This window comes from Thamnophis elegans, chromosome 2, assembly GCF_009769535.1.
Source record: "Thamnophis elegans isolate rThaEle1 chromosome 2, rThaEle1.pri, whole genome shotgun sequence".
NCBI lineage: Eukaryota > Metazoa > Chordata > Lepidosauria > Squamata > Colubridae > Thamnophis > Thamnophis elegans.
The window spans coordinates 108,802,032-108,828,544 of record NC_045542.1 but is presented as its reverse complement, the minus strand read 5'-3'; the positions used below and the strand labels follow the sequence as shown (position 1 = coordinate 108,828,544).

The 26,513-nt window shown below is 37.1% G+C and overlaps 2 protein-coding genes across 3 annotated transcripts in view; one reads left to right on the top strand and one right to left on the bottom strand.

Annotated features, from left to right (window-relative positions):
• Positions 1-8,745, top strand: part of VGLL4 (vestigial like family member 4) — a 62,423-nt gene extending 53,678 nt beyond the window's left edge. For both annotated transcript variants that reach the window (XM_032210900.1, XM_032210901.1), the window contains 3 exons: positions 717-939; positions 3,837-3,960; positions 5,867-8,745. In XM_032210900.1, the coding sequence (XP_032066791.1) occupies positions 717-939; positions 3,837-3,960; positions 5,867-6,141 (622 nt within the window). In that variant the 3' untranslated portion in view covers positions 6,142-8,745. The remainder of the gene's footprint in view (positions 1-716; positions 940-3,836; positions 3,961-5,866) is intronic.
• An 8,665-nt stretch (positions 8,746-17,410) lies between these two features.
• The window catches only part of ATG7 (autophagy related 7), a 95,792-nt gene continuing 86,689 nt past the window's right edge, over positions 17,411-26,513 (bottom strand). Inside the window, exon 18 of the mRNA XM_032210650.1 lies at positions 17,411-18,954. Coding sequence (XP_032066541.1) covers positions 18,922-18,954 — 33 coding nt within the window. The 3' untranslated portion in view covers positions 17,411-18,921. The remainder of the gene's footprint in view (positions 18,955-26,513) is intronic.

The following is a 26,513-nucleotide window of genomic DNA, read 5'->3' as shown; positions in this document are numbered from 1 at the left end:
GGGGTGGGGGACAGAGAATATCATGAGGCACTCTTTCAAACACTTTGTTGTGGTCTGAATTTTTATGGTATCCTCCATAGTTTTTTTGTTTTAACCATTACGCCATACTCACTTTCACACCGGTGTACATAGTGAAAAGCTAGCATTTTCTGCATAAATATGGATTGCTGTATGGAGCGTTGCACAAGCATAGCAATAGCAATAGCAGTTAGACTTACATACCGCTTCATAGGGCTTTCAGCCCTCTCTAAGCGGTTTACAGAGTCAGCATATTGTCCCCAACAATCCGGGTCCTCATTTTACCTACCTCGGAAGGATGGAAGGCTGAGTCAACCTTGAGCCGGTGAGATTTGAACAGCCGAACTGCAGAACTGCAGTCAGCTGAAGTAGCCTGCAGTGCTGCATTTAACCACTGCACCACCTCAGCTCTAAAAGCATTCCTTCTGCATGCTACATTCCTTCATCCTATGTGCTTATACTGAAATTTTCATATGAATATGAATATGGAGAAGATGACAAAAGGAACCCCAAGGAGAGTGATGCCTGAAATTGTGATAAAGATTATAGCAATATAAAACATCAAAGTAATTTAACTCTGGATGGTGTCTAAGTCACTGGTGTAGGGTCGAACACTAGCTATAAACTAGTCTTTGGAGTGCATTTCTTGAATTAAATGCACAACACTAACATATTGGTTTGTTTGTGTTTTCTCTTAGAATGAAGACTGCAAATGGGGATTACCGAAAAGAACATAGAGAAAGGAGTCGTAGTCCCATTGAACGGGCAGTCGCACCAACAATGGGCCTTCATGCTAATCATATATATGCCTCAATCCCAAGCTTAACTATGGAGCAACCTCTAGCACTGACCAAAAACAGCATGGATGTTATTCGGTCTGTAAGCATGACTCCTACAATGACATCAGTGGAACGGCAGCAGGTACTTGGCATATTTCTTTGCTAAGATGCATATTTCTAGACAACTATTTTTCATTTAGCTTATCTACAATTTTTGTATTTCTCTGTGTCTGGTGGTGTGTGGATGGTTGGTTTTTGCAGAGTCATTGTTTATGTAACTTCCCTAATTTCTCGCAATTAATAATTTTGCAAACACTGAAGGCAGAATGAAAATTTTCAAATATGGTTGTTTGAAACTTATATAAATAAATATTTATTTATTTGAGCAATGTTTTAAAACAAGCCCTACTGAGGAATACTAGATATTTCTATATATTGGGAAAGGGCCTCTTCGCAGCTGTCTAAACTCACAAGGGAGCAAAGAAGCTCTCGTCTACCAGTTTCAAAATGATGTTCAAAAAAGCATTCTTCAAAAAAAAAAAAAGAAATCAATGTTTAACAGTTGTTAAATATTGAAAAAAAAATTCAAATTTTTGAAAAGTGATTGAATGAACAAAACAAATTCTATATAAAATATTTGTAAAAAATTTGAACCCGAGAAGGAAGTTGGGGTGTTTTTTTGACATGCTTGCCTTTTTAAGTAATTGAAGTGTTTTGCAGCAACTATATTTGATAAGGATTGAGTTAACAGTTCAGAAATAGGTTTCCTGGTCCATCAGTTGTTAGTGAAGAAAGGTATGGATATTCTCAGTCATCCAGGTCATGGTTGGATAGCAGACCATTGGTTTGAAAGAAGGGTAAAAGAATCCATCTATGTTAGAATGGAACACCCTTTCCTCAACAGAGGGGGAGGAATAAGACAGCATCTGTCTCCAGTTTACAATGCAGTACTTGCAGCATATCCAAGAACATTGAACAACCAATGTTCAGGCCAGTCCCAACTGCCAGTACCTATCCTTCCATTTCATCCCCTCCCCCGCCATCAGAACTGATGAAGCTTCTTGGATGGGAAGCAAAATGTTTTGTTGTTCTTCGTCAGGCAGCAGTCCAGTTGCCTTTTGAAGAAAAAAGTACCCTTGATTGAAGAGTAATCCTTAATTAGAAATTTCGGAGCAGATAGATGGGAAAAGATGTGTTTTCTTTTTTAAAATTTTTTTTAAGATTCCCTTAAGTTCATTACAAGATGTACAAGGCCACTGATTCATGGAAAAGGAGGAATGTCATTCAAGACCAAATCCCCCTTCCCTCTTCCCTTCCTCAAATTGCAGTCAACTTCAGAACTTCTAGAACTTCATATATGAATGAAAGTTTGAGCCGACTAGCAATTCCCCAAGTTCCTCGTGAGGCTACTAAATGTAACTTTGAAGGATTTTAAAATGGACCCATAACACAAGCCTTAGAATCATCTCCTTTTTTTTAAACCAACAGACAAGATATGAGGGAAACGGCACTCGTTTTAAAGGACAAAAAAGTTGGCACATGAAAAATATTCATCACAAATCTCACATTTTTTTTTATATAGACACATAAGTTCTTAACCAATGTTATGTGAGCTATTGTCACTATTGTATTTTGTAACTGACAAGCTGCCTTTTCTAGCTTATTTGGAGGATAGCATGAGTCCCTGTTCACATATGTGCTTGTAAACACTTATCCTGCATTACCTTTATTTTTGCTCCCTTGAAGAACATCTCTGTAGTTTTATCTTGTCGCCTAAACTAGATCTGCCCGCTTATTTTTTTCAGTTTTTCTAGGTGGATTTTTTAAAAAAACTGCTACTAAGTCAGGAAGTAACTGATGACAGTAGGGACTTTCTCATTCATGTCTCAACATCAGTGGTGGGTTTCAATTTATTTTACTACCAGTTCGCTCGTGTGTGTGCTTACGCGCAACGCTTCTGTGCATGCGCAGAAGTGTCCGGGCGGGTGGGCGGAGCCTCCCACCTACGCTACTACTGGTTTGCCCGATCCGGGCCGAACCATCAGAAACCCACCTCTGCTCAACATGCTCCTTCGTGATTGAGGGGGAAAAAACACCATATAGCTACCATTCCCCACTTAGAAACTAGCATTAAATTCAAAATTATAATTCTTGAATTCAAAAAGCTTCTCACTCAGCTAAATCAGTGTTCCTTTGGTCTTATAATTGTTATTAGGCAACATCATTTTGTACTTTCACTGCAACCTTTTATTCCTGGGCTATGACCTGAACACTGTTTTTTCTGTTATATTACCATTTGGTGTGTTATGTAGTATAATCCAAAGTTCCAATCCATCCGCTATTGTTCTGCGTAGTGTATTTCCTCAGCATAGTTGGTTCATTGATGATCGGCAAGGAAGGGAGGAAGGGAGAGGCTTCCACTTATGACTTTGGGACTGCTTGATAATTCCTACTATTGTTTTTTGGAGTGGTCATAATTTAAAAATCATTTCATTGTACTTAAATATAATTTCCTCCCTGGATGTAATACTGGATATTACACTGAAGATCTTTTGGTTATTAACTATTTAAATATTGACTGATTGTGTCTTATTTTGTAGTATGCAATTTGATATATTATTATGTTTTTCAACTTTTAATAATATATAATGGCTTACATGATGCCTGGATGTAAGAAATCATTATCATTTAAAAAATAATAATAATGCATAGCTAAAGTAAATGATATATTCCAACATGCCAGTTACATCTGAATATTTATAAAAGAGATTGCTATATTAATTCAAGTAGTTTCTTCTAGCATTTTAATGATTGGAAGAGCCAAGAGCTTCTTCCCCAAACCACATAGTTCCCCTTAGTTCCTGTGCCTAGATTATTTGAAATGACCTTCAGAGTTTCCTATTAAGATGGGAATTGGTGCCTACATTTATTTCAGGCGCCCTTGTGAAGGAATATTTCTGGCAAAAAATTGTAACTGCCATATTAAAAGCAACTCTTTAAGGAATTGTCTATGATTTCCGTGATTTCTTTTATCCTCAGAACCGTCCATCTGTAATCACATGTGCCTCTGCAAGCAATCGAAACTGTAACCTTTCTCATTGTCCAGTTGTGCACAGTGGAAGTGGGGCTGCTATGCCAACGAGCTACCGAAGGCCGTCTAGCAGTAAGTAACACTCCTCAATTTTATTTCCAAGATCCATGATATGCGGTCATCAAATAATTATTAATAGATGAAATGAATTACAGAAATAAAAATATTTTTAAGCAGGGTGAGAGTAGTATACTGCAGTCAAATTAAATATGTAATTAGAGTTAGTCCTCGATTTATGACCACACTGGAGCCCAAAATTTCTGTTGCTAAGTGAGACAGTTATTAAACAAGTTTTGCCCCCATTTCATGATCTTTCTTGCTGCAACTGTTAAGTGAATCACTGCCGTTCTTAAGTTACTAACACGGTTGTTAAATGAATTTGACTTCCCCATTGACTTTGCTTGTCAGTTGATCATGTGACCCCATAACAAGGCAACTGCCATAAAGATATGAATTTTGATCACATGACCATGAGGATACTACAACTGTTGTTAAGTGTGGAAAAAAGTCAGAAGTCACTTTTTTTGGGGGGGGGGTCCTTGTAACTTTGAACAGTTACTAAACGAATGGTTGGGTCTTGAGGATTACCTGTATGTATTAAAGGAGAACTCCCACTAAGATATTCCTATTTTTATTAGGAGAAATTGTTAAACTCTTCAACTTTTAAGATTTATTGATATAAGAAGAAATTCTGGATTGTCCAGTGGAAGATTATTTATAATCTTTGTCCATATATAAAATTCAAAAACTATAAATAAAATCAGTAAGGTATAAATCCATATAACTGGATTTTTACTGATTTGATATTGTGTGTTTTTAAAGACAGCTTAACTTTGTTAAATTCAATAATGCTCAATATAAACAGTTATGTAGGATAAAGAGATGAAAGGTTAATATAATAATGGATTTGTGGGAAGTGAAATAAAGTTGGAAACTGAAATTGGAAAGAATTTCTGAAAGAAAAGCCACTCTGGGGTTATTCCAAGGGCCAACCTAGTCTAGCCTTTAGTAACAGCCACAGGCCAGCCAAATGCACATGAGGAGCTCAGAATGGATAGTAGACTAATAGCCCTCCCTCATTGTGATTTCCCAGCAGCTGCTTATGATTCAGGCGGTAGAACAATTAGCCCTTTTATAGCAATGGTAAACTTAATTTTGTGACCAATTTTTCACACTGATTTTAATAGGATCTAAATGCAGCTAATTTAGATTTGAATCAAACCCCTCCTTTGACTTTGTGTATATTTGATAACATAATGAGGAATTGGCCACCCCAAAATAGTCTAAAAGACAACACATAAAATGCCTTTATTACTTTGGCTAGAATAAAATGAACAAGAAATACAAAGAAAAGAATTGTGCATTTTAAAATAAAGTTTTAGAAGTTTCAACATCTCTTAGATCCTTTTTGTAACCTTCTTAAAACTTACATGATTTTCTGGTTTTCAGTTTTTCAATTTTTTATGGGAACAGTTTTGGCAACATACATCAATCTACAGAAATGTAATTCACTTGTATGTTCTCACAGCCTTCTCCTATTTACATGCCTCCCAAGATTCTCAGCAATGGCCCTGCTGCCCAGGGAATTGTGGGAGTTGAAGTCTATACAAGTGGAGGTTATTCTGCTTGAGCACATTCTGTTTTTGGATTTTTCAGATAGTAATCTAAAATGACAACATATACATTTGTTTTTTTTTTCCTCTTGAGTAATTTAGAGGGCCTGAGCAGACAAATAATAGAAAAATATTCTGGACAATGCATTATAATAAAGCATTCCCATTGAAACAGCAATTGATGGTGTTATTTAATTATACATATTATTAATGTATATTGTACATACGTTAAATAAATTTACTGCAGTTGTACTTAAAAAGCAGAACAGCTGCAAGGGGAATTAGGAGATTTTTTTTTTTTTTTAGTCATACGGAAAAGCAGGAGCTTGTCAGTTTCTTAGAAATTTTCTGCATTTCCCCTACAGCTACTGCTACCTGCGATCCAGTGGTAGAAGAACACTTCCGCAGAAGCCTTGGCAAGAATTACAAGGAGCCAGAGCCAGTGACAAACTCTGTATCCATCACAGGATCAGTCGACGACCACTTTGCCAAAGCTCTCGGAGATACCTGGCTTCAGATCAAAGCTGCCAAGGATGGTGTGTCCAATAGTCCAGAGTCTGCTTCCAGGAGGGGCCAGTCCTCTTCTCCTCCTTCCTCTCACCTGGTCAATCATAATCATTCACCTTCGGTTGTCTCATGAACACGGGACCACAATGTCTTCATCCAAACACAAGTCGGTATTGTTTGGGCTGAGCTTGAACAGTACTCGAAACAAAAAGTGTTTGGGAGGGATGATATAAAAGGAGATAACAATTCAATACATGTTTTGTGTGTGTGTTCGGGTCCTTTTTAAAAAAAAAAAAATACACATGCCCTTAAAATTGATAGCAGGAACTATTTGATTTTTTTTAAAAAAAAATTTTTTAAAATAATGTAGCACTCTTTCTTTTCCTGCCTCAGTTACCAAAGAAACCTCTGATGCAACTCTGCTGCCCCCACCCTTTTCTGAAAACGAAATGTAGACGCAAGTAAATGGGGGATAGGGAAGAGAAAAAAGCCATTCTGTACAGTGGATTGACCCAAATGCTTGTATGCTTTGATTAGCTTCTTGAGGGTAGAATTGTGTCTGGATTTTGTCTCCATTACTTTCTTCTCCCTTCGTGAAGTAATTTTGTATGTATATACTTGAAAAGAACTGTTGTGTATGATTTGCACTATTGGAGGAGGTTAGGGTTGCATAGCAACATTTAGGCAGGATGCTTCTATTCTGAGGGCAAACTGCTCAGCAAAAAGCGCCTGGTGTTCTCTGCCTCTTGAAAACAAGAAGCAACATTTGTTTCGGAAGGGGAAGTCTCATACAGGTTACAGGTCTTCTCGGTGTAGATTTTAGGTGCTTCGTGCTTGCAACTGGACTGCATAATCAACAGATCATGGGCATTTTTTTTTTCCACACGGCAGTTTGTTAGAATAGAGCTGAGGTAAGAGGGTTCAATAGTGCTTAAAAGATGCATGTTTTATGGAAAAATAGCTGGTATCTATTAATGTATAGACAGTAAGAAATATATTAGCCTTCGTTGAAAACTAGGTGGGTTTTTTTTTTTCCATTAACAGTCCTAGATAAACTTACTGCTGGTACAGTTGTACTCTGATTCTTGTATTTGATATTCCTTTTCGTAGCAGCCAGCAACTTTGGACAGTCGCCTCTGGTCAGGCCTCAACTGAAGCAGTTTATATATCATTGAGTGCTATGAGATTCAGGATGCTACCTATGGCATTGGTGACAAAAGAAACAATATTCATGTGGAGAATCAACTGCTCAATGCAAATTTACTTACCTGAAATATATTTATCCATGTACGCTCTAGTTGCAGAAATCTAATTTTTGAGGCTGCTTATAAACCTAGGCCAAGGCACCATACATTCCTCTTTTTTTTATAAAGTTGTTACTTGCATTTATTTCATTTGCTGTATTAATACTCACTAACTAGGTAATAGAGGCAGGCATAAAGAACAGACTTCTTGTATTAGTAATGGGCTCAGCTGTTGTTTGCTTTTTTAATGTCACAACTCACCCACAATCCCTGCACATTCCAGCAGTTACAACTAGTCCATTTAATAGTGGGTTACCTGAAAAGACAGGTGCCGTTGAAAGCATATAGGACAAGGCAAAAGTCTGGGGTGAGTTTGATGTCCTTTGGGCTACCTTATAGCCTTGAGGCCAGAATTTATATTTTTGTAAAAATGAAAACCACAGTTAGAAAAGATCAGCAAAGGATCTGTTTTGTCCTGTGTTCCACGGAGAGTGTAGCTGCCTACTTTTTAAAAGCAAGAAAAAGACAAGAGAAGCTCCTCCTTCATCGCCCCTTTCACACATTTTACGGTCATGTTAATGGGTAGTTAAATGCTCAGTCGTACCCGACCCCTGTGAGAAAAGTGCAGAAAAAAAAAACTTTTTTTATATAGGTAACTTTAAGACCATCATTACGCTGTGCGTAAAGAATGTACAGAGAAATTTGTAGGTATTTTTTTGAGGAACAATTAATTTGTTAATGATATGTAGCTATTTAATTTTTCCCTTTCCTTTATTGTAATCATTCTCTTTTGTTTTTGTCTGGAGAAAAAAGTTGATCTTTTTTTTGTTGTTGTAGACGTCTGTAATACAGTAAAAGTGCAGGAACACAGTTATTCTATAACAACACTGCATTAGCAATTAATAGCCACTAGTGTGTTGTTGCTACAGGCTACTGAGCGGTCTAACAAGTACTAATGACTGCAGATGGACTTTGTGGATACAGAACCCTTTTGACATTTCTTTGAAGCACAAAACTACAAAGTTAAATTTACTTATCTGTGATAAGTAAATGGGGCGTAAAGTAATCACTGCAGTCCTAACACACAACACTTGGGACATACACTTGTGTTGATTGCAGTGCAACGTTCTTTGAAGTAAATGCACTGAGGATTATCTTCTCAGTGTGATGTGTAGTGCATACACAAAACCATTTGGAAGAGAGGAAAAAATAGTCCACAGAAAATAGAATTATTGTTTAAAAGCCAAAAGGGTCGGGAGGGGGAAGAGAAGGAGAAAGGATATTAACCTCATTCTTACATGAAGTTTTTTTTCACAGAGCCACAGGATCTACAGTCCAGATTGAACAATGTTCTCCATGTTTGTAAATCTGTAACATATCATTCTTTTGTGGCCTTGTTTCACCTGGCAATTTTTAAAAAAGGTTTGGCAGGCCATCTTTTTTTTTGTACTTAAAAGTAGCCTTAATGAACAATAAAGTGCTCTTAAATCTTACAACTGTGAGCATGTGATTTCTTAAAGTGTAATAAGGTTTGCCTGAGTTAGCAATGCCAATTCACTTGGTAAGATATTTTAAGTTGTTTCTTTCAAATAATGTGCACACCAAATATCTCTTATACTGGTGATGGTTGGGGAATGAAACATACGATTAAACCAAGGATCTATACTGAACTAATTTCAGAAGAAATAGACACAAGGATTCCGTGGTTTTTTTTTTTTTATGACTGCAAAGCTTAAATAGTAAAAAACCAGTCTGGAATCTTAATATATAAACCCCTATCAATATGGGAGTTATATAGAAGCCCATGGAAGGAAACTTGGAGAAGCCAAGTCTTAATTTGCCTTGCAAATAAAAGATTCCAATGGGTGGACTTGCATTTTAGTTGCCATTTAATGTCAGCAGAAAACAAAAAACTAGGTTACACTTTTTCACTGTGAGCAAAGCACAGTATGCAACGTAATGGCTGCTTTTGCATTACTTGTTAAAAAAAAGTACATAATACAAGAGACAGGGTGGGCTCTAGCACAAGTCCGAAAGATTGGAAGACAAAATCTCTGGTTCCAGTGACCGACCCAGATTGGATCCTGCATTATCCTGGGACAGGTATATTTGCCTTCGTTTGTGATAGTTTATCCTCAAATAAATTGATCCAATAATGACAATTATTTCTTGTACTACAAATCAGCCTGAAATTATTTCAAGCTATTTGAATATTTCATATCATAAAATACAGTGCATTGCTCTCAGGAAATCTTGCAAATTAACTTATTAGTTAATTCTTCTTCTTGTGCCATATCTGCCATCAGACGTCAGTGATCATGTTGGCAATCCTATTTTTATCAACTTTTTAAAATAAGTTAATACACAAGTTAATTAGCTAATACAAACCTAAGTTCTTTCTCCTCCCCCAAAGATTATGTTCTTTAGTGTCTCCCTCACACAATTGCAGGGATTCCGTTCACATATTTTATGTTGCTACACACTTCCTTGAGATTATTGTGTCATGATTGAGATCCAAACAATGAGACCCAATAGTGATGTGTTTACATGATGTACTGGAAAAAAAAAACCCAAAACCTTTCATGTATGAAAATATTTCACAACTCACTCTTAACAGAGTTATGGTATTATGTAATCCCATTTGCAGAAGACGGAATTTGCAAAATATGATAAGCCTATGGCTACACATTTTATACTAAATTATCATTTAATTATAATCTACTGAATAATCCATAATTGGCTGCTTTTACCAATAGTAATTCATAATTATGTATCACACAATGATAGTGCATGCTGGGTGAATATTTTGGTGGCTACACATATCACCCTTATGGACATTCAACATTTTTATGTTGAACAAAACCAACTTGAATGAAAGCAAAGGACTGCAAACCACAGATAAGCACCCACAACACTATGTGTGTAAAATGCTAAATTAAGGAATTCACAAATGAGAGTGGTTGAGAAGGGTTGCTATAGAAATTGAAAGAGTTAGTGATGTTATCCTAGGAAAAAGTTCTCTTCAGTGCAGGACTTTTTATGCACCTATATGCAGCAGTCTACTTTAGTAGATTAGATTAATAAAGAAGTGACATCGGGATTACAAAGCAGAGTTAGTAATTTTGCTTTATATTGCTCTGCTCTGTATTAGATTTGCATTGCTTGGGAAAGCTGAATCAAGCACATTATCAGCAGGAAACAAGCAGAAAGTTATGGGACTTTTCTATGATTCTATCCCATCTCAAAGGAATTGCTCTACTCCAGTAACAATCCATGACATACAAAAAACAATCTAGAGTACAGCCAGTTATCAAGAAGCAAAGCAGATGATAGGGAGATCATTCAACAGTGCATTGCCTTTAAACACTTTGCTCCTGCGTTCTTTCCATTCTCACATAAGAGGCGATATGATTCTTAACATAGATGAAATAAACAAACAGAAATAAATGCAGAAACAAGTTTAGGAAAGGAGGTGAGGTTTGGAAACATTCCTTTATGTACAAGCACACAAACCTTGTTATGCGTATAGTATTTTTTTTTAATTATGTCACTTCCTTCAAAGTTAATGTATTGTCTGCAGAATGCAAAGTGAAAACAAAACAATAACAAAGCAGCCTAAGTCATGTTCAGACCTTCATTCTTGGCCATCCAAAAGAGGATCATAGCTGCTGATGGACTGTGTTTTTTTAAAAGCACAGTGACTTGGATCATGGGTGTTTTCTAGATTGATCTATAACGAAGCAAATAAGAGAATTTAGCTCTGCCCTGATTGGCACAGAGGACAAAGCTCTATACACAAGCAGAGACAGTGCACATACTAGTAACTGTGTTACTGTTAATATGCTTGCAACATTACAGCAGATGCTAAGATGGGGAACATTGCATCTGAAGGTAGTATTTATTCAGATATTTCTATACATAATATCCAGAGAAGATGGATATATTTTCCTCCTCCTTTTCCCAAATATTTTTTCTTTTCACATTCTAATTTCTATAGAGATGACATCTTACACATATTTACAAAGATTGTATATCAGAGGAGGATAGTGTGATTGTGCAGTTCAACTTCACTACCTATTTATAAACCCATAAAAGAAGAAGATGTCAAGCCAAGGCCAAAAATTTGTCAACTCACAGATCAAAGAGTACCGGCCAATTTGGAAACTTCTATTAGTGCCCTTTCAGATACAGTAGATAAAGAGAGTGAATTCAGGCTCCAGCACTTATGTTGCCAGTGTAACCAGATAGGAAAGAACGGACATCACACAACAGAAAATTGGCATGTCAGAAAAAATATTAGGTCCTCTCACTTTCTAGTTTTCTCCATTTAGGGAACATTTTCTCCTAATAATCCATTCTTCACACGTGGGAATGACAAATGATCATAGGATATAGAAATAGCTAAAAAATAAGTTGATCCGGGAATCCAATTCCCTGGTCCTGCCAACATGGCTGAAAGATGATGAGCAACCACTTCTATTAGAGCTGATCCATTAAGTCAACAGCATATTTAGGAGGCTACAACTTTATATAGCACAATGATATATTCATTAATGGTGGAAATACTTTCGTTGATATTTATACCAGCTGACAAATTTCTCTTATTTGTAACAAGATATGTGGGAGGAATTCTAAATTGACATTCAATTTATTCATGACAGCCCAGTAGTATAAAACAAAAAAAAGTCAAAAACATTATCTTACAATAGACTTTTGAAATTTATGACAAAGCTGAGACTCAATTCCAGCACACTTCAATCCATTTGACATGAGGCCATTTCAGCCCTCATGATGGATGACTGGCTGCACTGTTCATTGTTGGCCTGTCATTTCAGAGATCACATTGATTTTGTTACAAAACATCTTTCATAAAGAAGGACATGTTTTTGGAATGAAAAGACCCCCTCCTCCTCATGCTTTCATTTGCATTCCCTATTCTGGTTCCTCAGACCTTTATTTTAGAAAAATGCAAGATTCTTTCCTATCCTATTACTACTAATGAAACTTTCTCTCTTCTGATCCAAAGTGAGCGTCTAGCAAAAAAGTGGAGCCCTTACAGGATTCCATATTGAACATTGTCATTCAAGGGATAGGAACAAACAACAATGGCAGTAAGTTTGGCATAAGCCAGCAAGTTAGGCAATCATATTTATTGTGCACGCAACATTGAGTAACTGCTACCAAGAATTATTTCTTGTGCTGATGTATGACAAAAAAGAACCATGCATTGCTCTAAACATAGAACAATAGTGTAGGTTTTCCCCATGATTCACGCCTCAAAGCTGAAGCACATGAATATAATTGCCTTTCCATTAGAACAAAGCAGTGGGGCAGAGGCGGGCACACAAACCTTGGTTCCCCATTTCTTCATAGACAATTAATTGTACAGCAAAGGGGTGGTTGTGTAAATGCCATTTATGGAAACTTCCAGTAACTTTAAATGTCCTTTGACTGTACAAGAGTCTGACATTAACTTGTGATGTAGGCTGCTGAAAGAGCCAAATGAATGTAAACAATATGGGCTAACATACATCTAATGATGTGTGGGTAAACCTCTGCATCAGCTAAAACTGTATCAGATTGCCCAGATTGTAGCATCCACAAATTAATTCCCATTTATCCCTAAACAGCTGGGCTGATACAGAAGAGGCTCATGGAAGTTGCAATCCACTGAGAAGCCACATATTGCCTTTCCCTTACTTCTATCTTTCGTTCAGGCTAATGGTTCTTAAAAGCATTTATCATGTTTGTGTAGCCTATCTCCCGCATGAAAGGGACTCCAGGTGGCATACAGCAGTATCAGCATTTTATAAAAAGGCAGATTCTATTCACAGCAGTCTAGTTTATATTTCTTTGGCCCAAGGGCACACACTAGCTGCAGTGCAGAATCTGGAAATTGCCTAGCTTTATTCAAGGTACTTAGCAACTCCTGTCCGTAGAAAACAAGAAAGAGAAGGGGTTTCATCATGGCTGAATCAATTGCGTGGCTGTCAGAAAATCATAAAACAGTGGCAATGAAGACAAATTACATAAAACGGCACAAGAAGATAGAGCTATACAATACAATAGCAGAGTTGGAAGGGACCTTGGAGGTCTAGGCAGGAAACCCTATACCGTTTCAGACAAATGGCTATCCAACATCTTCTTAAAGACTTCCAGTGTTGGGGCATTCACAACTTCTGGAGGCAAGTTGTTCCACTGATTAAATTGTTCTAACTGTCAGGAAATTTCTCCTTAGTTCTAAATTGCTTCTCTCCTTGATTAGTTTCCACCCATTGCTTCTTGTCCTACCCTCAGGTGCTTTGGAGAATAGTTTGATTCCCTCTTCTTTGTGGCAACCCCTGAGATATTGGAACACTGTTATCATGTCTCCCCTAGTCCTTCTTTCTATTAAACTAGACATACCCAGTTCCTGCAACCATTCTTCATGTTTTAGTCTCCAGTCCCCTAATCATCTTTGTTGCTCTTCTCTGGACTCTTTTTAGTGTCTCCACATCTTTTCTACATCGTGGCGACCAAAACTGAATGCAGTATTCAAAGTGTGGCCTTACCAAGGCATTATAAAGTGGTATTAACACTTGATCTTGATTCTATCCTTCTGTTTATGCAGCCTAGAACTGTGTTGGCTTTTTGGCAGCTGCTGCCCACTGCTGGCTCATATTTAAATGGTTGTCCACTAGGACTCCAAGATCCCTCTCACAGTTACTATTATTGAGCAAGGTACCACCTATACTGTATATGTCGTTTTTCTTGCCTAAATTTATTGCCTAAACCTTACTCTTTCACCATTGAATTTCATTTTATTAGATAGTGCTCAATGTTCAAGTTTGTCAAGATCCTTCTGTATGTTTAGCCTGTCTTCTGGAGTGCCGGCTGTTCCTGCCAGCTTGGTGTCATCTGCAAATTTGATGAGTTCCCCATTTATTCCCTCATCCAAATCATTGAGCTGCTTGGGGCATGCTCTCTTAACCAGATGGAAAATGGAAAGATATGGCAACGAAAGGGCCAAAGCAGATGAACCTATGTGGAAATCCAGAAAGAGAAATGGTTGTGGAAAGCTGGAAAACAAGAGTGAATATTAGATGTTGATGTATAGAATGCCCAAGAACTGGTTCCACCACAAAACTGCGGTCGTCTAAAGCGCGCTCGACGAAACCGCGTACCTGACGTCATCACAGCGCGACGAAAAAAGCACGCTGTGAGCGGTAAAAGTAAAATTAACGCGTAAAACTAAACCTAACCCCCCCAAACCTAACCCTAAACCTAACCCTAAACCTAACCCTTAACCTAACGCTAACCCTTAACCTAACCCTAAACCTAACCCTAACGCTTAACGTAACCCTAACCCTTATCTTTACGTGAATCAGCTTGCTTTAAAAGCGCTTTTTAAAGCGCCCTTTTTTCTCTGCGGTCATTGTTGTCGCGCTGCTGATGACGTCAGCGACGCGCTTTAATCGGGCGTGCTTTAGGGGACCGCGGTTTTGTCGTGCCACGCAAGAACTCACATGTCCATAGGAAATTACATTAAAGACATTAGAGACTTTACAACTTTTCCAGTGATACTATTCTCTCTCTCTCTCTCTCTCTCTCTCTCTCCCCTGACAATAATCAATCAATCAATATGCTATTTGATGGGCTTCATCCCACTCTGGGTTCCCCAGGTGCAAAGGCAAAACCAGGTCTCTGAGGCCTTGTGAGAGAGGGTCGAAGTGGAGGCCAATCTTATGTCCGTGGGGATGATGTTCCACAGAAAGGAGCCACCGCAGAGAAGACCTTTCTTCTTGGTCCCATTAATGTACTGCAGCATTCCTTGCCTCTCTGCCCTGATAGGTTGAGTAGAAGTAATTGGGAGAAGAGAGTCCTTCAAATAACCTAGTCACAAGCTATGTAGGACTTTAAAGCTGACAACCAGCACCTTGAATTGGACGCAGATTGGCAGCCAATGCAGCTCATGCAGATGATGTGACACATGTGCACACCTAGGTCTGTGCAAAACCGTGTGGGATGCTACAATTGAAGCTTCTGGGTACTTTTCAAGGGCAGCCCCATGTAGTGCACTTTGTAATAGTCAAGATAGGAGATGTCTAGGGCATGAGTGACTGTGAGCAGGGATTGTTGATCCAGGAAAGGGTGTAACTCGCTCACATGTTGCAATTGTGAAAAGGTCCTCCTGGTCATGACTGCCATCTGCTCCTTGAGCACAAGTGGTTGAGTCCAGAAGAATCTCCATATTACGCACTGGGCATGTCTGAGGCAGTACCACCTCATCCAAAACCAAAGATATGATTTAAAGAACCCCAAACCCAGAGCTATTCCATCTCATCATCTCTGCTGGTTGGATAAGGAAACAAGCCGTGAAAAGCCTTTTGTACACCCTATCTAGCAGTGACAAAAAGCATACTTTGCTATATCACATGGATACATGTATATATATACATACCTCATCTAGTTTTCTCAGTTAAAAAATCATGACCAGTAATTGCAATATGAAAAGATGATATTGTAGCCCATTTATCTACTTAAAGCAAAACTGTCCATATTTAGCTCTGGGCCAGCATTATCAAATAGGTCACTATTTAGCATTGAGCCAGATGGATCAAACAGATGGCATCAAGTAGCTAATCTTGGCCGATCTATAAAAAAACTCAAACAGGATCGGACCTAGCGAATATTTAAAGAAGAAATATCTAGGAAACCTTAGGGCTAATTTTGTAGCCTAGACTGAGAAGTCAAATAATAAATCCAGAAAAATGCAGTAGCAAAGCACTCCTGTCCTGTTGCCAAGAGAATTACAGACATGTTCTTGTAATAATTACAAGAATTCAAGCTCAACTAAAGAATATGTTCCCTTCAGATAGACCCGTGATGGCGAACCCATGGCACACATGCCAGAGGTGGCATGCAGAGCCCTCTCTGCTAGGACATGCCCCATCGCCCCAGGTCAGATCTCCATGGCATTTCTTTCAAGAGCTTCTGTTTCCTTGCAAAGCTCACGAAAGAAAAAGATCTTAACTCTTCCTGCGTTGCCAGCATTGGGATGCCCTGTCTCCCACTGGCCAGCTGTTGTCGGGGTCTCTGCTGAGCATGTGCGTGCATGTCCATATGCATGTCTGTGCATGTGTGCGCTCGTGAGCATGCATACCTTTCAGTTTGGGCATGGGCACATGTGCAATTTGAGCACTCGGTGTCTAAAAGTTTTTCCATCACTGACATAGACCAAAGACTGCCATGTCTGGGCTATTAAGCTCCATATTAATACTTAAGCGATTGTCATTGGCAGAATGAAGGCTTACTGAAAAGTTACGTTTTCCTTACGCTTTTAAAATAAAAGAAAGTATTACTTTCTTTTGCTTACATGAGGTTATAGTTCTAAGGGATGCAACATCGTGTTTAATTTTCAGGATTTTTGTCCTTTATTTGGGGAAGCCATGCCAGCCCAAAATTAAAACAAATCAAACAAAAAACCCCAATCTTTAAAATACTGTACTCATTATCCAAAGCTCAAATTTATGTTCTTGCGCTCTGGAAGCAACTGTGTGGGCGGTACCAGATGCCTCCTCTCCATGGATACAGAGCTGTGAGTAGAAGTGCTTGGAAGTTCTTTTAATGTACATTGCACTCATTTGACTAAAAGCTTTCATTATGTCCCCTTCAATTGCTTACAACATTTTACAAAAGGAAAAGTTTGGAAGCATTCTGTTTTGTCACAAGAGAGGGGGAGAAAACAATAAAAGTGAAGAGCAGAAGATCTTCTAAGTCATACTGGGGCACTTCTGCACAGCACAGACATCTGGGAAACATCTGGACAGGAAGCAAGTCGAGTCTTATACAATTCTTAAGTTACTCGAATTGCTAAGCAAGGAAACATCATATTACCTTATGCTTAAAATGTCATATATAGGTTTTTCTCTGTGGGAAAAAAAAGAGTTGACAAATTGAAAGTTGTTAATCCAAGAATCAAGACAGACATTTCATTGGCTAGTATTCCTGGGAGACACCAAGCTGTTTTTGATTCTCAAGAAACCAAGCCTGTAAAATTTCAAAACACAGCTTCCTGCTCACTATCTCCAAATGACGTCTGTATGGGGTGACTCATAGCAAGCAGTAAAGTCCTGATTTTCCCCAGAATGATTTTTTTTAATAAAACGAGCCTGAAAATCACTAGATAGTTATTTAATTTATATTACAAGCATTTCATACTTACAATTGAAAAATAGCCATTAATGCTTATGTTACTAGAATGGTTAACTATACAAAACTGAGCTTTCTTTAAAATCATGCCTTTTTCAAACCTAGAATGAAGAAGAAATTTAGCCAGTGAACAACAATACTGGATATATTGTACAGAAGCTAGGCTCCTTACTAAATGCTGCATCAGTAAAGTTAATTATAAATGTAAACAGTAGACATTATAAACTGAGTAACATAGATTTAAATGACCAACTTGTACCATTAAAACTAAAAAAATAAATCATGAATTTCATATTTTGAACTTCTCCGCAGATTTGTGATTATAATTTATACAAGGGAAAGTGACACAAGATTGAAGAATATGAGATATTTGGTCTCCTTGTCTGGGTATTTTATGTCACTGAGAGTTCCTTTTAGAGGAAAGCTAAGTCAACAGATGCTAGTAGTATATGGAGCTACTACTCTGGATAGAGACCAGTGTAGTATTTCCTAAGATGAAAAAAAAATTTGACACATTGCATTGCTGCTTATAAAGAAGTGGGCGAAAAGGCAGGCTTTCTTCTAAACCCAATGAAGCTAACAATGCCCACAGTTTCTACTAGCTAGCATTCTGCGTCTTCAAGCAAAAACAGATTTGTCACTGTAATAAAAGCAAAAACATTTGCTACACTAATTATTCAGAACAACAATTGCATCGTTGTTCAGTATACACTTTTAATGTGAGTTAGAATTTCATTTCCTTATTTTACAGGGATATAAACTACTAATTGTTTGCAAAAAGGGAAAAGGTGGGTCTATGAAATAGTATGACAGCTTCGATCTAAACTGCTGTTCATGCAATGAAGTTAATGGAATGTACTTGCTTGTCTACATTGCAGCTTATTTCATTCAGAGTTCCTGATTTTTGAGAGAAGGGTAGATGAAGATAACTGAATTGAGGGGAGAAGAACTTCTACCTGTCTCTTGTACAGACAGTAATCAAGACAAAAAGACCCAAGGTCTTTTTGTATCCCAAAACATCTGGCCTTGTTTGTTTCATTTATTCCCTCTGTGTAGGTTACTTTTTATGGTTCAGTTTTCAATCTTATACAATAATGACAAGTTCCTAAAACACTGCAAAATGTTTTTCAAATTTACCTAAAAGAAACATTCCAATTGGGGGCGGGTGGGTGAGAGATACAAAGATATGTACTAAAGAAAAAAATATATAAGCTGTATTTAGAAACAATATGTAATTTTAATTTGAGCAGTCTTACAATTAACTATATGTGCATCAGGAACACAATAAAAAGAGCAACCACAGTATGTTTGCTTTGAAACTGTCACAGTGTGCCATCTTGACCAAAGATGTAGACTGAACATGTTTATGTTTGCAATAAATTTAAGGAAGCAATCATTAAATGACTGATAAAAATACATCCACAGAACCCTAAAATAAGTTGGCTTGTTGGTCGTCTTTTACTTCACTCATTAGATTTTCAGAGTGTTTCATCATCACTTATATCCCAAATCTGTAAGAAAAAAAAGAAAATTTCCACTCATTAATTTAACTTTGTTGTTAGTCATATGGTATAATCGTTAACAACATAAATTTTAAACATATGCTCTGGTTTGCAGAAATTATTGCCAAAACCAAATTGCCAAAACTCTATATTTTGTAAAATAAAAACTTACCTGTTACACTAATGTAATCACTTTGGGCTATATTGTAATAAAAAAACAATATACATCCCAAACTCAAATGTTTTTTTTAAAGAAATAAATCAAAAGGAATCATTTGCCCAGTACCTTACATGTATTAACATTTTTATATTGCATCATGTGCATTTATGCCAAAATATTTATGTTTCAAAGACTGGGCTTAAATAAGCATTTTCTTTTTCTTTTTAGAACATTGGGTTGGATATTTATATCACAAGATCAGCAATCATATAAATCATTAGTACAAAAGTTGTTTTAGAATAATTTTTTAAAAATGAAATTTCATACAGGATGATTTTTAAGGTTTGAGGTGAGAAAGAGTTGAATTTTACAGTTTTTTCTTTCTTTCCTCTACATCTTTGGAAATATGCTTCAGAGAACTAAGATAAGGCACAGAGTCTAGGATAAGGCACAGAGTTATAGTTCAGAATGAGCACTGGCACAAACTAGAATTCTGTTCCCTTTCTAAACAATGAAGTTCCTCTTAATCCTCTGTATGTCCACCCTCCCCAAAATAGAGTATCACATTCTGAAGCCAAATCGTAATAATCTAAAATTGGTTAAATCTATTCTATTTGGAAATGTTGAAATTATACCATAGCCTTTTACATGTGCAGATATATTACACCTTATAATATCAATTCAAATGTAGTCATGGGGAAATCAAAAACATATCAATCCTACACTGATCTCTGGAGCTTTGGGTTTTCTTTTAAGTTCTTTAAAATCTGAATTTGCCAACTGTATGGTAGACTAGGCGGTTCTGTATTTTATTTTCTTCAGCACTGACTGTTTGATATTTGGATATTTAAAGTTAAAGGAAAGTACTTTTTTACCTTTTTTTGGAAAAAAATAAACTGTGCTGCTGTTTATGTCTTTTGAAATTGGCCTATCTCTCAGAGAGAAAGGATTGAATCCTCTAGACACTGTACTTTACTCAGCTGATGGAGAGATGTGACATGCCCCTTGAAAGATAGATGATGGAAGAAGGAATTACTATGCTTGCTATTCCAAAACGAGAGAGGAGACAAAGAAGTGACCCAGAGAATGCTGTAAGAGGCGGCCCCAGCCTTCCATCCTATAGGACATTAAGCCAAGCCCAAGGGAATTAGATTTGCATCCACTGTATTTATATCTCAGATCTGTGTCTGTTTCTAACATATTGAAGTAGAGAGGAGGGTTATCTTTCCACTTCAGAAACACACATCCGCTCTCTCAAAGATTTAAGTACTTTTTTTACACAAAGGAAAAAGGAAAAAAAATGCCCTTCCCACCTCAGTTTCTATTTATCCAGCGCTATAAAAGAATTGTAAGTGAATGGACTTTTAAAATGTGGAACAATGCTACTTTTCACCTCTTATTGGTTGCAAAAGCACCTGAAAAGAATTATTAAAAGGGAAGTACACAAGCAAACATGGACCTAAAGAATCAAAAGGAAGGCAATTTTGTAACAGCTCTCAGAAAAAGTACATGACAAAAGGACATTGCTTATGAAACATCTTTCCCATCAATATTTTGTAGAATTTATCCTTTAGGAAACAGGGATAACTAACCGAATATGTCTGATATAATCTATGTAATGGCTGATATAATATGTCATGTTTGATTTAGTAGTTAAGGTACCAGACTAGAAACCAGGAAACTGTGAGTTCTAGTCCTGCCATTGGAATGAAATCCGGTTAGGTGACTTTGGGTCAATTTCTCTCTCTCTCAACCCAACTCACCTCACAGGATTGTTGCTTCGGGGAAAATAGGAGGAGGGAGGAGTATTAGATATGTTTGCCATCTTGAGTTATTTATAACAATATTAAAAGTGGAATTAAAAATTAAAAACTTACACCGATTTCAATTTATGAACAAAATTTGAAAAAAAAACAAAACCCAAAACAGATAGAACAATCATGTCCGAAGTTCTCAATGCTAAAAAGAAATGGTGAACAATTAACCTAAAATCTATTTCTCTCGTGTTAAACAACACTGCTGTAGTTCTTATATTATTGAAATTTGAATGTAACCAAGTACACCATCGAAAAGGTTGAGTATAAAACTAGAAGCTCTAAAAACAAATTCTTTCACCTTATTTTCTTACTGACATTTCCAAAAATCAGTATCAAGATCTAACTTTAATGGCTTAGCTGGAAGTGGCTATGACATGGGCATGCCATAATCTTATTTACATAATACTAAGTATATGTGTTTTTTTAAAATTAAAAATAAATAAAAAATAAAGCCACACTAAAGAGCTGGTGGGAATTAGTTAAACATTTGGATTCAGAAACCACTGAAGCAGTAAACCATCTTTTAACAAAACATTCTGATAGGGAAGGAAGAATGCATTCTTTCATCAAAATAAAGTCTGCAGAATTGAGAAAGTGGGAACAGGAAAACTTCTCTTTATTCTCTAGACACTGAATAAACAGCAAGACCTAAATCAGGCATTCACACTTGCCTTTTCCTCAACTTGGCTTTCAACAGGAATTGATTAATGGCAAGTTATCTTCCCACCTGCTTTTACCATCATCTTGAAGACTTTCTCTCCTTTTCTCTTCTTTCTCTGTATGCTGGTGCCTATATTTTATAACTATTATTATACAAATGGTGTCCAGTGAGTTCTCTTTTCCCATTCCTGTTCACAGCATTTTTCATACATGTCAACCACAATAAGTAGAAAATAAGTTTTTTGAACATGAGTTGATTTTACAAACCAAACCAAAACAAATCAAAATCTTTGGTATTACTGGTATTACTCTTTCTTTTATCTCATTTACATGGAGGTAATCCTGTCACAAAATGTGTTTTTATTTCTAGTACTTGCATAATTTGTAACAATTCCTTAAAGATATATTTCCATTAATTGTTCTTATCTGTAAAATCTTATTTGCAGGTATAGGCCATATTTGCTTATAAACCTTACAGATGTGGAAAGCTTTCACATTTAATGGAATTGGAATGATTTATTTATAAGAACTTGTAGCAATTCTTTGCAGGATGAACTGTTCTCACATGAAGGATAATTGTAAGCAGGCTTGATAATACTTGGTGTTCCACACAGACCACATGAGCTGACACACATTTTTTAGAATCCTCATAGTAGTAAGTCACTAGCTTCTTTCCCCCTTTTTTACAACCAACAGCTGCAGCTCTCTACCTCTTTCAGGCATCTACCACTTCCAGTTCAATTATGCCTTTTTTTCCACACTAAAGTCTTGTTTCTGAGGTCTAGTGGTACACAGTAGCTTACTTCAGGCTTCCATTTGTGTCCATTTGACTTGTTTCTTTGCGTATTTTATGGACAGCTATTTTTCCATGACCGTTCCTACTAGAAAGTTTCATTTCTTGGTTAAGACTTTGATAAGTCTTTGTCATCTGTTATAAGCTGAAAAATGTCACAAGAGTTACCACAATTCTGTATTTTTGTAAATGCATGCAAGATCTTTTTAAGCAGAAACACAAACATGCCATAAGCATTGAAAATCACAAATACTGGTTCCTGTCCATTCGTTTTCATAGAAAGTCTTTTATTTCTTCTTCTTTCTCCCTCAGGCTCTCGGGCTACCCAAATAGACACCACCGGCTCAGGAAAATTTGTTAGTGACTCTCCTCTACCTGCAGTCTCAAATTCCTGTTTGCTTGCTAAATTCACTTGCTCTCTAGAAACTGCCTGCCTTCTGTTCAGTCGTTGCTTACTTATCAGGAAGCAGTGATCCTACCCACGATGGAAAATCAACAGCTCCCTGAATATAACTCTTGCAATCAGCAGCTGCTCTGGAAATGACTTCATAAGTCCTCTATACAAGTGCTTCCACTTCAGCCACAAGCTTCCAGTTAAAATTTAGAACTTGGTTCTTCAGTAAACACAAGCATGGGTAAATACCACGGACATCACCAACACAACTAGAGGAGTGGGGAAACCTGCTTAATGCTACTTATGGTCACACTAAACGTAAGAAGAACTGATGGTAATCATCAATTTACCAAAATTTTATTTAGAAAGCACATAAATTTACCAGTCTAGATACTACACTTAAACAGAATGGATTTTCTACTTGGTTGCTTTTCTGTAAGAAGATAGTTATGTCCTGCTAGAGGAAGGAGAGCATTCTTATTACTTGCTTTGATTTGTTTTTTTACGAAGCTGTATAAACTCACAAAGGATTTCATAAGTACCCAATAGACACCCACATGATGTGAATAAACTTGTGGAACATTGTATTATGCTGGTACACTAGTTGAAGGAAATATTCCCATCAAATATTATTCTTGGGAGATTTTGAAAATTTGCAATATGTCTCAAAGACAAATAGATCTCTCATAATACATGAGAAACAATCCATGTATTTACTCTTTAAACTAATCAGAGAAGGATCTTAGACTGAATTCTTAATTTTCATTATTCTATGGAATTAAAGATATCAATTCCAAACATCAATTTATAACTGTAACTAAATTGACCATAAACATGTCTATAATTGGGCTGTAACTCTAACAGCAGATAAATACTTTCATTCCAAGTTACCTACTTGATGTTTGAAGAATGTCTTATTCATATCAAAGGCTATGATTTTGAAGTAAACTATGAAGATGAGTTAATATGCATCATAACAAAGTTTGTTGTGTCAGGGTAACAAAGCCGAGGTGGTGCAGTGGGTTGAGTGCAGTACTGCAGGCCACTTCAGCTGACTGCTATCTGCAGTTTGGCAGTTCAAATCTCACTGGCTCAAGGTTGACTCAGCCTTCCATCCTTCCGAGGTGGGTAAAATGAGGACCCAGATTGTGGGGGCAATATGTTGACTCTGTAAACCGCTTAGAGAGGGTTGAAAGCCCTATGAAGCGGTATATAAGTCTAACTGCTATTGCTATTACTAAAGCAGATGAGATGTTTAAATCATATTTTCAAGGTGGATGCAAGCAGGATATTTCAAAAGAACTCATCAAAAGAATTAAAGAATTAAAGGGATTGGTATCTAAAGGATCAAACAGCCCAAAAGATTTCTTTAGCAACACATGTGAGATTATCACATATGCCACATAATTATAGAGGTGATGTGAACTTAACAGTTTCCAGTTTCTTACAAGTAAAACAGCTTGCTTTGTTTCTCAACCCTGCCTCTCCATATGGAACTTTCTTTGATCTTTTAAAGCTATTATACAACTGCAATGATATTCATTTTATGGGATCAACAGAGACCAAAGAAATAACATACTAATCCAAGAGTGAGTGACAATATGAGAAACTATCATTTGTAATTCGAATAGAGAAGGCATAAAATATATCTAGTGTGTTTCCCAAATGGGATTATGTTACAAAGCTGTAAAATGAATTCTTTCTATAACAACATTAATATATCCGCTTTAAACACAATCTAAATATTTGGCTCTTCTTTTTATGAATGTTCACAACTCTTATTTAAAAAAAAGAACTGAATGTTCAGAATAATGTCTTACAACTATTGGACATGCTAATGTTGCCCAACAATTAGTCTCTAAGATTTAAGATGATTAGTGTACTTATCTGAATACAAATCAACAGAAACAAGAAAACAGGAGCTATTCTAATTAATATTATTTACTTAAAATATGTTATGAGGCATCTACCTGCCCTTTCCAAACTAGACAGGGAGGCAGGAATGTACCAGAAGTCATGAAAAAGCTACTGTAATGATTACCACTCACTGCTTTCTATTCTTGGGAAGAAAATTATGAAAATCCTGAGAAAAGCATGGGAGAGACTGCAGGGAAACACAGCTCCCTGGAACAAAGAGTTCTTCTCATCTTCCTTGGGATTCTCACCATGACAATAGCGTTACAGAAACTTAACATACATCGTAGGACAGAAAAGAAATTGCACTGCCAAAGATACCCATTTACAGATATTATAGAAGGACAGTTGTGTTGGTCTATAATAGTAAGACATTTCAAGTCTGGTAGAACTTGCAAACTAACATATTTAATTAAAAGGCTCAGAACTTTGTGAGTTGCAGCTCACTTCATCAGATGCATGGAGTAGCTGGATTGATGCATGATTTAAATTGGGAGGATTAGTGGGGAAATAGAAAGGGGAAAATAGGTTGGTTATGCAAATGGAGGTTAAATGTGAAACAGATTGTTGTTGTTAGTTGCAAAGTTGTGTCTGACCCATCACGACCCCATGGACAATGTTCCCCCAGGCCTTCCTGTCCTCTACCATCCTTTGGAATCCATTTAAGCTCACGCCTACTGCTTCAGTTACTCTATCCAGCCACCTTATTCTCTGCTGTCCCCTTCTTCTTTTGCACTCACTTTTCCCCAGCATTAGGCTCTTCTCCCTTGAGTCCTTTCTTCTCATTAGGTGGCCAAAGTATTTGAGTTTCATCTTCAGGATCTAGCCTTCTAAAGAGCAGTCAGGGTTGATCTCCTCTAGGACTGACTGGTTTGATTGCCTTGCAGTCCAAGGGACTCGCAGGAGTCTTCTCCAGCACCATAGTTCAAAGACCTCTATTCGTTGTCGCTCAGCCTTTCTTATGGTCCAACTTTCACAGCCATACATTGCATCTGGAAAAACCATAGCCTTGACTATACGCACTTTTGTTGAAACAGATTACAAGTAATGTATCAATTAAAAAGTGTAATGTATTTTTTAAAAACTATTGTTTTTGCTGAAATATTGATTTCTTACTTGATGGTGCTGTTAAAGTCCCACTTTTCTAGAACAGTTAGTTTAAAGTATACTCTGGAATGTCCTGGAAAGCTGAAATTGAAATTATTCTGAATCAATAGCTTGTGTGTATTAATCCTTTTGCCTAAAAGTTGTCCTATATGTGCTAGCTAGAAATCAGAGAGTCATTGTTGGGAGATGACTGAATGGCAGGGTAGCCTAGTGATGAAGAAGCTCGCCTTCCATTGGGAAGGCTGAGAGTTCGATTCTAGATAGCAGATTTTTCTCTCCCAGAAAAAAAAATCTATTGTGAACTCTGTGTGGCTTCAGGAAGGGCATCCGGCCAATAAACACTCAGTTCCATTCAGTCATCCTGACTCTACCCCAAATTAAGGGTCGTAAAAAACGAGGTTTTTTAAATTCCTGGCAGATGATGGCTTATATTACATTGGATGAAAAACATGCAAAGACACCTCTCATCTTTTGTGTGTTATGTTGGATCCTGTGTTAGTATAGATTGGGGCGGGGGGAGTAAACATATGAGTTTGTTGTAGAGTTTGGTTCATATACTGGCATCGTTTCATTTTTCTTATGGTTTGGAAGAATCTGCTCAGGTTGGGTAGTTGTCTATATGCACTGCCATCCAGTACAGGGCGGGGCATAACCTTTTCCTAGGGGGTCACAGCAACACTTGTAATAACAACACAAATAATTCATACACCATTCGAAAGCCCA